Here is a 14,541-nt window from a genome sequence, read left to right as displayed (position 1 = left end):
CACTGACCGACTGACTGACTGAGTGGCTGCTCTGTGTGTGTGTGTGTGAGTGACTGAGTGAGTGTGACTCTCGGGCTCTCGGCTGCTCTGTGTGTGTGTGAGTGAGTGACTGAGTGAGTGTGGCTCTCGGCTGCTCTGTGTGTGTGTGAGTGACTGAGTGAGTGTGGCTCTCGGCTGCTCTGTGTGTGTGAGTGAGTGAGTGTGGCTCTCGGCTGCTCTGTGTGTGTGAGTGAGTGAGTGTGACTCTCGGCTGCTCTGTGTGAGTGAGTGAGTGAGTGTGGCTCTCGGCTGCTCTGTGTGAGTGAGTGAGTGAGTGAGTGAGTGTGGCTCTCGGCTGCTCTGTGTGAGTGAGTGAGTGAGTGTGGCTCTCGGCTGCTCTGTGTGAGTGAGTGAGTGAGTGAGTGAGTGTGGCTCTCGGGCTCTCGGCTGCTCTGTTCCTATCGGGGCTGCAAAACGCACTGTTATGTGACCCAACTCAGGGCTGAGCCCAACTCTGACCAATCAAACCGCTGCTCTCTCTTAAATCAAATCAGAACTTAACCCCCACACACCCCACTACCCCCTCCACCCCCCATACACCCCCCCACACACACCCACTACCCCCACCCCCCATACACCCCCCCCCCCACCCCACACACCCCACTACCCCCCCACCCCCCATACACTCCCCCCACACACCCCACTACCCCCCCACCCCCATACACCCCCCCCACACACCCACTACCCACCACCCCCCATACACCCCCCACACACCCCACTACCCCCCTCCACCCCCTATACACCCCCCCCACACACCCCACTACCCCCCCACCCCCATACACTCCCCCCACACACCCCACTACCCCCCCCACCCCATACACCCCCCCACACACCCCCACTACCCCACCACCCCCATACACCCCCCCACACACCCCACTACCCCCTCCACCCATACACCCCCCATACACACCCCCACCCCCATACACCCCTCCCCACCCCCCATACACACCCCCCCACACACCCCACTACCCCCCTCCACCCCCCATACACCCCCCACACACACCCCACTACCCCATACACCCCCCCACCCCCATACACACCCCCCCCACACACCCCACTACCCCCTCCACCCCCATACACCCCCCATACACACACCCCACCCCCATACACCCCCCCCACCCCCCATACACACCCCCCCACACACCCCACTACCCCCCTCCACCCCCCATACACCCCCCCCACACACCCCACTGCCCCCCCCCCCCCATACACACCCCCCCACACACCCCACTACCCCCCCCCCCCCCATACACACCCCCCCACACACCCCACTACCCCCCTCCACCCCCCATACACACCCCACTACCCCCCCACCCCCCATACACCCCCCCCCCCCCATACACCCCACCACACACACCCCACTACCCCCCCCACCCCCCCACACACACCCCACTACCCCCCCCACCCCCCATACACCCCCCCACCCCCCATACACCCCCACACACACCCCACTACCCCCCCCCAACCCCCATACACCCCCCCCACCCCCCATACACACACCCCACCCCCACTACCCCCCCCACCCCTCATACACTCCCCCCCACACACACACCCCACTAACCCTCCCCACCCCCCATACACCCACACACACACCCACACACCCACACCACCCACCACATCTCAGACGTCGGGAGATGACAGATCAGTGCTCACTCTCCAACTGGGGGCTGCAACGCTACTTTGTAAATGGTTTTACACGGATCTAATGGATTGCCGGGAGTGGGGAGGGGGGGGGGGGGGGGAGAGATCGTGTTTCGTGTATTTCCCCCCCCCACCCCCCCCCCCACCCCCTCCCCTCTTTTCATGAGGTTGCAATTTTGTAAAACCCCCGAATTGCATCCTCGCGAAGTGCAACATCGCGAGTAACGCTGAAAAGTGCTTCGACGAAGCGATTGAGAGCTCTGGTCTTGACTTCTGCAAAAAAAAAACCCAGAGGGAGTGTTCCGGGCAAACTCTTCTTTCGCTGCAGAGAATCAATCCAATCCCCTCCGCCCCGTCCCAACCGCTGGGATTCTTTCCCGACGACGGGAGATGTCAGTGCAAAAAAAGCAAAAAAAAAAAAAAAAAATAAATGCAAAAATAAAATAAAATAAAAAAAAATAAATAAATGCAAAAATAAAAAAAAAATAAAAAAATAAAATAAAAATAAAAAGCCCCTCTTGTAAAGGAAGGATCGGTTGACTCCATCCAAACCCCACCCACGAGAGAGAGGGGGTGAGGGCCGCAGGTGGAGGGCGTTCCTTAAATCGGTCCAACTTCAACGTCGGTATTTCTGAATCCAGGAGCTGATCCCGATCGTAAACGTGTAACTTGTTGTTGTTGTTGTTGTTGTTTGGTGGTGGGAGGAGGGGAGGAGGGGGGTGGGAGGGGAGGAGGAGGAGGAGGAGGAGGGGGGAGGAGGGGGGAGGGGAGGAGGAGGAGGAGGAGGGGAGGGAGGAGGGGAGGAGGGGGGGAGGGGGGTCCTCGCTGTTTCATGAGGGTATTGATTTGCATTCGATCACCGTTTTGGTCGCGTTGCAAAGAAACACTGCGTCTCAAACGGACAACCGACCCAAAAAAAAAAAGAGCATCTCCACTGAGAACCGGATTTCAGATCGGGTCCTACTTTCGCCCCTAAAAAAAAATTGCACAGTGTTATGGCCAGTTAGTTAAACCCTAAACCCCCCCCCTCCAACCCCCTGCAAACCCCCCTGCAACCCCCCCCCCCCACAGCTCTGACTCATCCCTATACACGAGATGATATCGTAGATTGACGCAATGCAATTCATTGGGATCCGATTCTGGAGTTTGGGGAGGAATGAAGTGGCTTATTCCGGGCTTTACATGTGAGCTGCCCCTTGTTTCACAGTGAATGGCGTTAAGCGGACTCTTCCTGTTGGGAGTTCCTGGTCAGGACACAGCATTGCATGTGCTACACTGACAAATAAAGATCGGGACAAGGCTCTAAATACCCTCTTTCACGAGCGCCCGAGAGTTACTAATGATTTCCCGTAAACATCTATTAGGATGAACTCTGTAGGGTTGTGTTTCACGAGGGGTTGGGGAGGGGGGGTTGGGGAGGGGGGAGAGGGGTTGGGATGAAACATGTCGGGAGTGTTTCCCCAAAGGGAGCGTTCAAGTGCACAGGGACCACGCACTGACCTGCGGGGGTCCCGATGGCAGTGTTGACCAGAGATCGGGAGGATCTTTCCCACTGGTGCCCGTCCCGTGTGCCATGTGCACGTACCCAAGTGCACGCACTTTCGGTGTGTGAACCTCACCCAATGCGCGCGGACACCCGCATATGTGTACACACATAGTGCAGCTGTACACACAAAGGCAAACGCGTGTGCGTGTGTGTGTGTGCATTTGAGATACACTCACACGACAACGGGAAAGAGAATGAGCAAAGGGAATTACAGTCATAAATACAGTGACCAGTCAGGTGTGATGCCCAGTCGGTGAGCTAACCGTGGAAATAACTGTGATACAATATGCACAGATGGGCACAATACACCGTGTTAATTGTTTGCTGTGTTTACCAGTCTAACTGAGGTGCCAACTTTTCACATTTCACAAATCTCCACAAGGACCAACATCAATGGAGACTCGCACTTGGCTTCACTTTACCTCCACCCCACTTACCTGCCTGACATTAGCAGGTGTGCATCACCTGTTACTTGATCTACCAAATCGATCCTCTGCTGAACTGATTTTGCTGGAGTTGACTGATGAAGCTGCTGTCAGACCTGAGCGACTTTTTGCAGTCTCAGTTACACCCAGATTGTGACATTTGTTGGATTGTCTTCCCTTCAGCCTTCAGTAACTTGCAAATCCCCAGCAAGACTGCATGTCCTCGCATTAAATTACACCGTATCATTAAACAGCCGATTCCTCGCTTCGGGCTTACTTTCCTTGGACAACGCTTTTACTTTACTTCCGAAAATGAATTTCCAAGATTCAACAATTTCAGCAGTTCTAGTGTGAATATTTCACTAATAACACGTTCACTCTGTGCCCCAAACAACAACAACAACAAGATTACATTTGTATAGCGCCTTTCACCTCGGGAGGATGTCCCAAAAGCAATGGGAGGGAACAGAGATGGAGATGTTAACTAGTAATTGTCTAGCTGAATGCTTCCATGATTTGTTTGCTTTAATCCTAAAACAACAACAAGAGCAACAAATTATATTTGTACAGCGCCTTTCGTGTCGGTAGGATGTCCCAAAGTGCTGGATAATCAAGGATTTGCACCTGATCTGGGGATTGGGATCAGGAACTTGTTGACTCTTCAATACAATGTGTAAAACCAGATTACCCTTTATTTTAACACTGATCCAATTTCTAAGCAGAATCAATCATTAAAATACTTGTTGAAACAGAAGCCGAGCCAATATAATAATAATGCCTACAAGAACAAGAACAACAAACTACATTTGTATAGCGCTTTTCTCACGTTGGGAGGATGTGAATTACATTTGATATGGTGCCATCTGATGTTGAAATGTCTGAGAGCATTTTCAACAAAGTCTAGCAACTGTGTATTTGTAGGCAAATGAGGCAGACAATTTGTTTACAGTCCATAAATAGTCAGGAAATGAATGATCAATTTATCTGGAGGACTGCTGGCTGGGACTTGGGGAGAAATTCCCTTTTTGCTTTGTTTAACAGAGGATTTTCTGAAATACCTGCAGCATTAAATCGGGATAAATGGAAATCTTCATGGGAACTTTAATGTCCACCTGAATGAACAGTCTTTGGGTTAATATATTCGCTGACGATTGTCACCTCCAATACTAGAGGGCTTCCCCGAGCACTACATTGGAGTACTAGCCTAGTCTATGAGCTCAAAGTCGCTACATGGGGCTTGAACCCACAACCTTCTCACTCAGAGCTGAGGCTATCAACTGGGCAAGTTATCCTGATTTAATGCTGCAGGTATTTCAAAAAATCCTCTCTGCTAAATGATCAATACGAATTGGTGCAGTTCTGAACAAGTGCCCATCAACCTTGGACAAGCTTCAAGATTTGTACAGGCTATTTTTGAACCTAAGGGGACTTCACAGAACATACTGTAAAGTGAATTGACTGCATATTTGTGGGCGAACGCGGCAGCCAATTGCGCACAGTAATGTCCAACAAACAGTCGTAGATTGAAAATGACCAATTTATTATTGTTTTTGGTTTTGGAGGGATTATTATTAGGCTCTGTGTGGAGTAAGGAAACTTGCCCAAGGTTTCGCCCTCTGCCTGGAATTCAACTCAGGTCTCTCGCTTGCAAAGCGAGTGCTCTATCCACTGAGCTACAGGACTCTTCAATACAATGTGCATTTTAAACTTGGATTGTTGTGAAAGACACTTCCATTTCCGAAGCAAAACGTGGAACAAAATCACTTTCAGTCACGCAACCCAGTTTCTAGTAAATAGCTTAACCTCAGAGCTCTTAATCAAGCATGCTTTTTATTCATAACATTATCTGAGGAAATACCAAAAATACCATATCCCTGATCTCTGTGTCCAATGACATAGTAGATATTCATCTTCAAATACACAGCCACTCCACTTCATGGTAAAAGTCCTGTGACTTAGTTTGAGACTTGATGACAATGATATATCAACTACAAAGAATATTATTACAGCATTTTGAACATAAAGCATGAAGGGAACGAGGGAGGAGACATCATCTTGTAAAATGTAAAAATCACTTGGGGACTTACTAAAACACTTGGGATATTATGTCGAGCTGAAATTCAAATCATGTCTTACCGAACAGATCTCAATTTAGTAATTTTAGCAATTCCAATAATGAAAAGAGCTTTCATCTTAAATAAAATATGTGCATATTTCCTTTCGCATATAACCTGCAAAACCTATTGTCTGATGATAAGCTAAAAGGAATGCGTTGAGAGCACAGGGCACTGTAATTTCTCCTTGACTTGGAACACATACTTGATACTTGTGGATCAGACTTATTGCTCCAGTTGCCAAATAGCTAAACTGTTGAGGAAATAAACAACTCTTAGGAATCATTTCCTTTATGCTACTTGCTATAAACACTACTGTAAGCACTTCACTATTTGCAAATACTTTTCTTTTATATTCATGGAGACTGCAGCACACTAACTGGCATCAAGGAGATTGAAGAAGCATTTTTAAGGCATAGAGAAAACAATCAGTGGGATTGAACTGCGGGAAGTTGGAAGGCAAATAAGGTCTAAACGTGTTTTTAAAATCAGTTTTAAAAAAATCCAATATAAAAAGCTTTTGATAAAAAAAAGGTAAAGTGTTGCCACTGCCCTCTACTGGAGAAGAGAAATTCCCTTGGGTGAGAACTGCAATTATTTGACTTATTATCTCCACTTGCCAGATGGACCTTTGCAGCAGATAAGAAAGAAATATGACCAATATTTCAAAGGGTCACCCAGCAATATTGATATTCAGTTGGGTGCCTTGCACGGAAAGAGAGAGAAAGGTAACATCTATGGATAATGTTAATGGGACCTAGATTTAATGTCTCGTACGAAGAACGGCACAAGCTTCTCTAACACAGCACTGGAGTATCTTCTAAACACTGACATGTTTTAACTTTTGCTTCACTTGAAAACTGTTTTTGATATTTACAGATAATTGCTGCCATGCTTACTAAAATGTAACAGTAAACAGTTCATAAAATGAATTGAAGTGTATTACAGAATCATGTTTCAAGTGTGAAAATGAATGCAAACAAAGAGGACAAACATTGCAAGAAGTCAAACTTCGTACAGTATTTAGTACCAGATCTCCTATCAATTAAAGTACAGTCAAACCTGTTTTCAGCAACCACTCAGGGGACCGGACCAGAGTGGTCTTTATGTAAGGGCTTTTGAGTAAGAATTTGTTGGTTTGTGGACATTTTTTTAAAAATTCTGCGGGCCCATATGTAGACTTCCGCTAGACTCCTCGTGCATTTATCAACACCCTCTCATCAGTGAGGCAGGTATCTTGTAGGCATCACGTAGGTTGCTAAGTGGGTGTTGGTAGATGTACTAGGAGTCTAGCATAAGTCTGCACACAGCCCTATGTAAATTGGTAATGGATTACCAATAAGTACAGTTAAATTCACTTAAAACTAGCCTCTGAAGTTTTTCTTAGATCAACAGTGCTAAAAAAAAGAGTGGCCACTGGATGTGGTTGCTGGATAGAGTTGGTTTAATAGGGAAAATTGGTCTTGACTCCTCTTGCCAACCTGCGCCTAATACTTTCCGGAATTAGATAAGCAGGATTTGTCCCTCCAGGGAAAGTGCACTTTCCATTCCAACAATCTATCTCTGGAATTTCCATGTGTTGGTGGAATGCATGGAATTTTTTGTTTGGTTTGGATATTCTTAAGCATGGCGATGGGTTTCTGCATGTGTCAGATACCCGGCTGAACAAAAAAAAATCCTGCTTTTCTGCTTAGCTAATTCTGGAATATTTGGCCCAAGTTAGCAAGAGCAAAGGATTGCGGTACAGCTAAAACTGCATAGCTTGTAATTGATATCACCATCTGCCAGGCTTTCCCACTGCTTGACCAGCTAGGACCAACCTACCTGTTAGCCCTTGCAGGGTTAACGGGAGCTGAGTGGGAAGAGGGTCTGTCCTTTCACTTCCAGCCGATGAGCCATGCTGGCTGGCCTTTAAGTAGTGCCCTGGGAGTACTGCGGACTCACCTGGCTCAGGAAGAGATCCACCGAGACAGCCATAGAGGGTGGGCTCAATTCTGACATTCTGTTGCAAACATTTCAGTTCAGCTCCAAGGAGACTCCACTTATCTTCCTCCAAGGAGGATAGTTTTTTTAATTTGAAATCCCAGCAAGGTAATAATCATGACACAAGACCAGAAACAATGAATAGAAAGTCACACTTTGATAAAGAAGGGTCCCTTTACAAAATAAAGGGCTATCCATTAACAGAGGCGGAAGGCAAAAGATTTGGGGGAGATTGATCATTTGCTGAAGGTTTCCAGTTAATGTAAAGTGACTGTCAACAAAACAAGTCAAATACTACATTGCATGTCAAGTGTATTCACCATAAATCAAACTAAGTTATTCTAACCTTGTATATGTATTGATTAATGGTGAAGCCACATTTAAAATATTGTAGATAGTTTTAGGCACATTTGTACATTTTGTTATGTGTTAATTATAATAAGTTTGATATAGCACCTTTCAAGTCGGGAGGACATCTCAAAGCCGTTTACAGGATATAATGTAAAATATAATGACTGTGTATTTTGCAGGTGAACTCAGCATCTAATTTGGGCATGTCAATATCCCATAAACATCCATGAAGTGAATGACTTATTTTAACTGGAAGATTGTTGGCCAGGACACCAGGAGAAACTCCCTTCGCTTTTCGAATAGTGCCATGGAATCTTTAATGTCCACCTGAACAGGCAGATGGTACCTCAGTTTAACCTCTCATTCTCTCATTCCTATTTGCATATTACAGCATTGACTGCTGGTGAGCGAGATGTCATCTGAACTAAACAAGATTAAAGCTAAGCGAAACTAAAGCTTCTCAGGCACAGTCATTGAGAATGGTGTTGGGGGGGTTTACCGGAGAGCATGCATGGGGATCGGTCTATCTGTTTCATATCATAAGGTTGCTACGATCGACTCAAGTAAATGTGCTGATTAGCCCATAGGTGTTAACACATTACATGATTATAAAAGTTCAAATTTAATAGAAACTTGAATTATTCAATTAGTGAACGAGGATGATTCCAGGACTGAAGAGTTTTACTTTATGAGGAGTTTTGTCCTTACTGGAAAAAAATCGAGGAGCTCAAGGATGTTTTAAATAATAATCCTTGCATTTGATAATAGCACCTATAGTGTTGAAATGCCTCAAAGTACGTTACAAATAATTATTGTCAAGTGTTTTTGTAGGTAAATGTTGCAGTCAGTATGTGCACAGCCAGGTCCCATAAGGTGAATGATGAATTTATCAGGAAGATTCTTGGCCAGGATACTTTACAACTAGTGCCATGGGATCTCTAAATTCCACCTGTCAACCTAAACTAGTTGGCTTTAATAACTGCAGAAAAATAGGTTCCAAGTTGTGACTAAATTTCAGAATTTTCCACATTATATGCAATCTTATATTATAAGACAAAACGGTCTTAAAGTTTAAGCTAAAGTGAAATTTCGGCCTTAGAAGTCCATAAATTGTATAGCTGTTAGGAACTTTATTGATTCTCAGAAAATTCCTCAAAAAAAGATGGACCAAAATCAGTAATGGAAAATACAAAAGAAACCACAGGTAACCAAAATGATCAAAATTAATATCTAACAGTATTGACATCAGTCAAAACAAATACTTTCTCCCTTTTTTTCATTACTTCAAAAGATGTTTTTTACAGGTCAAATGGAACTGAAAGCCTGGTGGGTGGGTTCTAGATGTAATGAGCTTCAGAAAAGCCCACACGCCCTTAATTTGTTTATAGAAACATAACAAACATTTCAAAGTTAAGCACTGCACATTTCTGATCTCCGAGCAGGTTACTGCTTCCTAAATACTCCTTCTGGGAATAAAAATAAATACTGTCTGTCATGGACCGGGAATACAAACAATCATCAGTCTATGTAGTGGAGTTTTTAGGGAATGTTCAGCCTAAGAGTGAAGATTCTTACAGCCATATCAATGCTATGAAAAATGAAACTAAGGCATCAAAAGATTGTGAACCAGTAGTCACGCACATCTCCTGTGAATTACTGACGGCTGCCGTGTTTTGCCCACGAAATAGACAGTCAGTCCACTTTACAGTATATTCTGTGAAGCACTTTGAGACGTCTCCATGATATTACAAGGCGCTATATCAAATGCAAGGAATATTATTAATGTAACTTGCCTAACTTTCCGGCTAATGCCTGACTCCAATTAGAGGCAGATGCTTTTTCTTTTCTGTTGATCAATGGAAAATATCATCTTAAAAAAAGGAGTTTATTTTCACAATAGATGAGTAAACGCACCACACGTTGGTTATTGAGTCTTACAGATGTATGAGACTATTTGCTCTTGTGTACTGCTGCGGCAAATTTCTGCTGCATTCGCCTACAAAACACACAATCACTCCACTTTATAGTATATCCTGTGAAGAAAGACGTCCTCCCAACATAAAAAGCGCCATACCAAATGTACGAATTATTACGTGACGTGGTGACACCATGATCAAACTTAGTTCCCCAATGAGGGAGAATGCTGCCCAGGGTCTCTAAACCTGATCACTATCTCATGACTTCTGTTGAAAAGTGCACAAGTGTACGTGTGATTGCCAGGTAAAGATAGTACTGAGTTCTGTAGCAAAATCTCCAGAATCGAGTATCCTACCGGTACTTACTATTTAGAGTGATACATGAAAAAAAGACCCCTTGAACAATACACTTGAGGGTAATTTTCACAGGAACTATACTGCAGCCGAAGTCGGTGCTTTTAGAATAGAAGTGGTAAGTTACACTTGGTGGAATGCCTGAAAATAATATAATTATGTGTGTAATTGCATCAAATTACGCTCCTGAAACAAGAAGCACATGCTGAAAAATACAGATTTTTGTATTTGACAACATCTAAAATATATAGCAGCCACGAGAATAAAGAATGTGTCTCAAGTTAGGTATATATTATACACAGATTTAATTAAAAGCAACGGACTGCTTAAGATAAATGTTTTGAGTTACATATCATTCTTTACAGCCTCTGATGTGACTTACACCCCATTTATCATTTATCATATGCTTCCAGTTTCTGATGTGCTCTGGTTCATGGAAGACAATAGAGACTGAACAGACTGACATGAGTGGCTTCTCGCTGTGCTGTGATTATTGACAGTTTGCCAAATCTGCTTCAGGTGGATTCAGGATAAAATCAGAATTGTCCTGGATCTACCTAGACTGGAAGGCAGTAAAAAAAGAGAAAGTTACTTAAATGGGCCACGTCTTCATGAAGTTGTTTAGCAGCTCTGTCTTGATTTGAGTAAGGAAAGCAGCAAATCTTCCAGCGACACCAAACACTGTGTGTGAAGAAATGGGAAATGGTCTGCCTAACACTTGCTAATGGAGAAAGCAGGCCTTTTATGTTTGGCTTGATTATTTTCACCACCCTCACATAGGAAATAATGGAAACAATAGGCACAACCAAGGAGTTCAGATGCAATCAGAATCCTATAGCAATTTTCTATCTAGGTAAGCACTCGATGTGTAAGAAGAGGCTGCAGTTTTGAAATTACTTCAATCATCTGAGGATCCAGTGGAGCAGATGCAAGGTTATTCCATTTCTAGCATTTCTTTGTGTCAGGGAGTGAATCCCCAGAACGTGCTATACAGTAAACTTCGGCTAACCAACCTAGCCTGACCAGGCCCAAAACTCAAACATTTTTTTAAAATTCGGCTTATTCGCTTTATTCTGCTTGAAAAATGCCACTAAATGCTGGTCCTCTCATTGTAATTACACTTAGCCAGAAATTCTGGTTCACCGGACCTGATCTCACCACCCCATCCCCCAATAGTCTGGCTAGCCAGACTCTTGATCTTTTGGCCAACATTGCTCCAGATAAACGGATGTTTGTGGGACCTTGAGGTGCACAAATTGATTGATGTGAAATACTCTGACTTAATTGACAACATTAGCTGTGAAATGCTTGACACCTTACATTAAAGCCAATATAATAATAAACTTTGCATTTGATATAGTGCCTAAAACATCGAAATGTCTCAAAACACTTCACAGGTAAGTGCTTTGAAGTGACTATTTGTAGGCAAACACAGCAGCCGATTTACACATAACAATGTTGCATGAACAGCCATGAAGTGAATTGGCCAATTTATCTGGAACACTGCTGTGTGCAATTGGCTGCCGCATTTCGCCCATAAACTATACAGTCAATTCACTTTACAGTATATTCTGTGAAGCACTTTGGGACGTCTGAAAGACATGATAAGGTGCTCTAACAAATGCAAGGATTATTATTACTATTATTATTATCTGGTGCATTGTGGCAGATGAGACTTCAGTTTATCGTCTGATCTGAAGGATAGCAGCTTCAGCAATACAGCGCTCCCACAGCACCCCCTGACTGAGTGTTAGCCCAGACTCACAACTGAGCCAAGCTGACATCTAATTTGATATATCAAATACTGTACAAGATGATAATATTGTGTAGAACGATGTTTATGGTGAGAGACTACAAATGCAGTCACTATACCTTGCAGTGAAACACTGTGAAACATTTTGAAATGTTTTGACCTGATGAGGTGCTCTATTAAATGCAAAGATTATTTATTTAAAATAGCTGCTTGCTTGTTTGAATATAATAAAATGGCTGTTTCCTACTAAATACACGCATTCATAACATTGAAGCTTGACTATGCAAACTCAGTGCTTGTCGGCCTTTCCAACTCCTCTCTATAGGCTGTAGATCATCCAGAAATTTGCAGCTCGTGTCCTCTCCCGCACCAGGCTCCATGATCCTTTCACCTCCATCCTTGTCTGACTCCACTGGCTTCCCATCACTCAGAGGACACAATTCAAGATCCTGGTCCTCACCTTCAAAGCCCTCCACGGTCTTGCTCCCCCTACCTCTGCGACCTACTAACCCCCTACCATCCTGCCCGCTCCCTGCTTCACGTCACCCACCTCATTCACCCCACCATAGGCAGGCAGGCCTTCTGCCACTCTGCCCTACCATCTGGAACTCTATCCCCCAGTCCCTCTGCCTCACCCCCTCTCTTGTCTTCTTCAAGACCCATCACAAGACGCTCCTCTTCAACCGTGCTTTCGATCAACCTACTTCCCCCCCTGCCCAACACCTTCCCAATCCCGAGCCCCAGCTCGCGTCCAAAACTCTGTCTGTCACGCGCCTTGGAAGGTCCTCCTGACGTGAAAGGCGCTATACAAATGCAATGTTCTTGTTGTTGTAAATATCTTTTGCCAAGTGGACAAGATCTAAGATTGTCGGATTTATGACTTTATGCAAGTAATAAACATGGATAAATTATCACGATTATCGACCTAGTGTTGTGTCATCAAGTTGTGAAAATTGTTGATAAAAGTCTATAAAAATTGAAAAAAAATATTGTCTGAAAAATGAAAACAATTAAAATCAATTTCATCAACCACAAGTATATATTTTGTTCATGGAGTCCAAGCAACTTTATGCAAGCTCACTAGTCATTTTTTACTGGTTCTGTTTAAATCCCCCCAAAATGTATAAATGAGCACTGAAGATATTGTTTAATCCCTCGTTATGGTGATAGGACTGGAGCAGATGAAGTGGGCAGATCACAGCTCATATGCCAAGAAATCATGTGAGTGTTTATATTGTACTGCTTCCGAAGTGGTTCTGACATGAAATGTATGCTTGAGTAGGGCTTGTATTGTGACTAATTCAAAGCAAAAATTGATCACATTGACATTAGTACACAGAAATCTGAATTAGGCAGATTTAACTCTGCTTCAATGACGGCCAATGTAAATAGAACATAACAGTACATTGAAAGCTAATAATTCTGAGTGAGGTAAGATCTGTTCATTTGACACCCCAGCATTCAAACTTACTGGCATTATTTCAATTAATAATTTGTGCAGAAGCTTAGCCAATTTATATCTATCAGCCAAAAGGGAAAGGGGAAATGATTACAGGAAACCATACAAATTATGGAACCAGACTGGATTGCATTTGATCTTAGTAAAAGTATATTTTGAATATTTCCTTTGTGAAAACATGCTGCATTTCTGCAGTGATTATGTGGAAGAGTTTGAATGTCATAACTTGTCTGAGACCTCTTTATTCAAAGGCTTCTATTTTGATATTAAACAGAAGTTAACAATAGTTTTCATTTATCACAAGAAATCAAAACCACAATCACCGTCAAAGGTCACTGTACTTTGTGCATACTCAACAGACAATTGTGAGGTATTTGGCTTTAATTCATTTTGTAAGTGCTTGACAATGAAACATCTGGAATACATCAAATGGTCTAAAGATCTTTTAAGGTATCTAATTTTCATAGTGTACATTATTATAATGAAATGAAATTGTCTCAATATAATAATAAAACCAAGATTTTAAATACAGTGGATGTGGTTCTAAGTATATAAGTAACTGTTTTTAACTAATGACTAATAATGTTGCCTAGGCATTACTCACTTGGACCTGTTAACCGAAGCTTCGTTATAGAGTTCATACAAACTATTCCAGGTTACTGTTTTTATTTTTTTAGCAGTTACACAAAGCCAGTCAAGCTAATTCATCAGCCAATTTCTTGATGTAAAAATTGTTGACCCGATCTTCCTTAGTTCCTTTATGCCAAAGTCTTTCTTCGTATCAAGTGATCAAAAATGACAGCTTGGGCATAAAGATCGGTCTTAACCACAGTCCGTTTGACTGTATCAGAAGGAAGGTTCTGAAAATGAAAAAGGAACATAAATTGATAGCTGAAGACATGGCATGGTGATATATTGAAGTATGTTATTTTATTTTAAAGATTGTTATTTTTTTCTTTG

General features: G+C 43.4%; 1 protein-coding gene across 1 annotated transcript in view; it reads right to left on the bottom strand.

Moving 5' to 3' along the window:
* Positions 1-14,230: 14,230 nt before the first annotated feature.
* Positions 14,231-14,541, bottom strand: part of cfap299 (cilia and flagella associated protein 299) — a 246,965-nt gene continuing 246,654 nt past the window's right edge. Inside the window, exon 6 of the mRNA XM_007896966.1 lies at positions 14,231-14,441. Within this exon, the coding sequence (XP_007895157.1) occupies positions 14,340-14,441 (102 nt within the window). The 3' untranslated portion in view covers positions 14,231-14,339. The remainder of the gene's footprint in view (positions 14,442-14,541) is intronic.

Source organism: Callorhinchus milii, unplaced genomic scaffold, assembly GCF_018977255.1.
Source record: "Callorhinchus milii isolate IMCB2004 unplaced genomic scaffold, IMCB_Cmil_1.0 Scaffold1, whole genome shotgun sequence".
NCBI lineage: Eukaryota > Metazoa > Chordata > Chondrichthyes > Chimaeriformes > Callorhinchidae > Callorhinchus > Callorhinchus milii.
The sequence above is the reverse complement of the archived record's forward strand: the minus strand, read 5'-3'. Positions and strand labels throughout refer to the sequence as shown.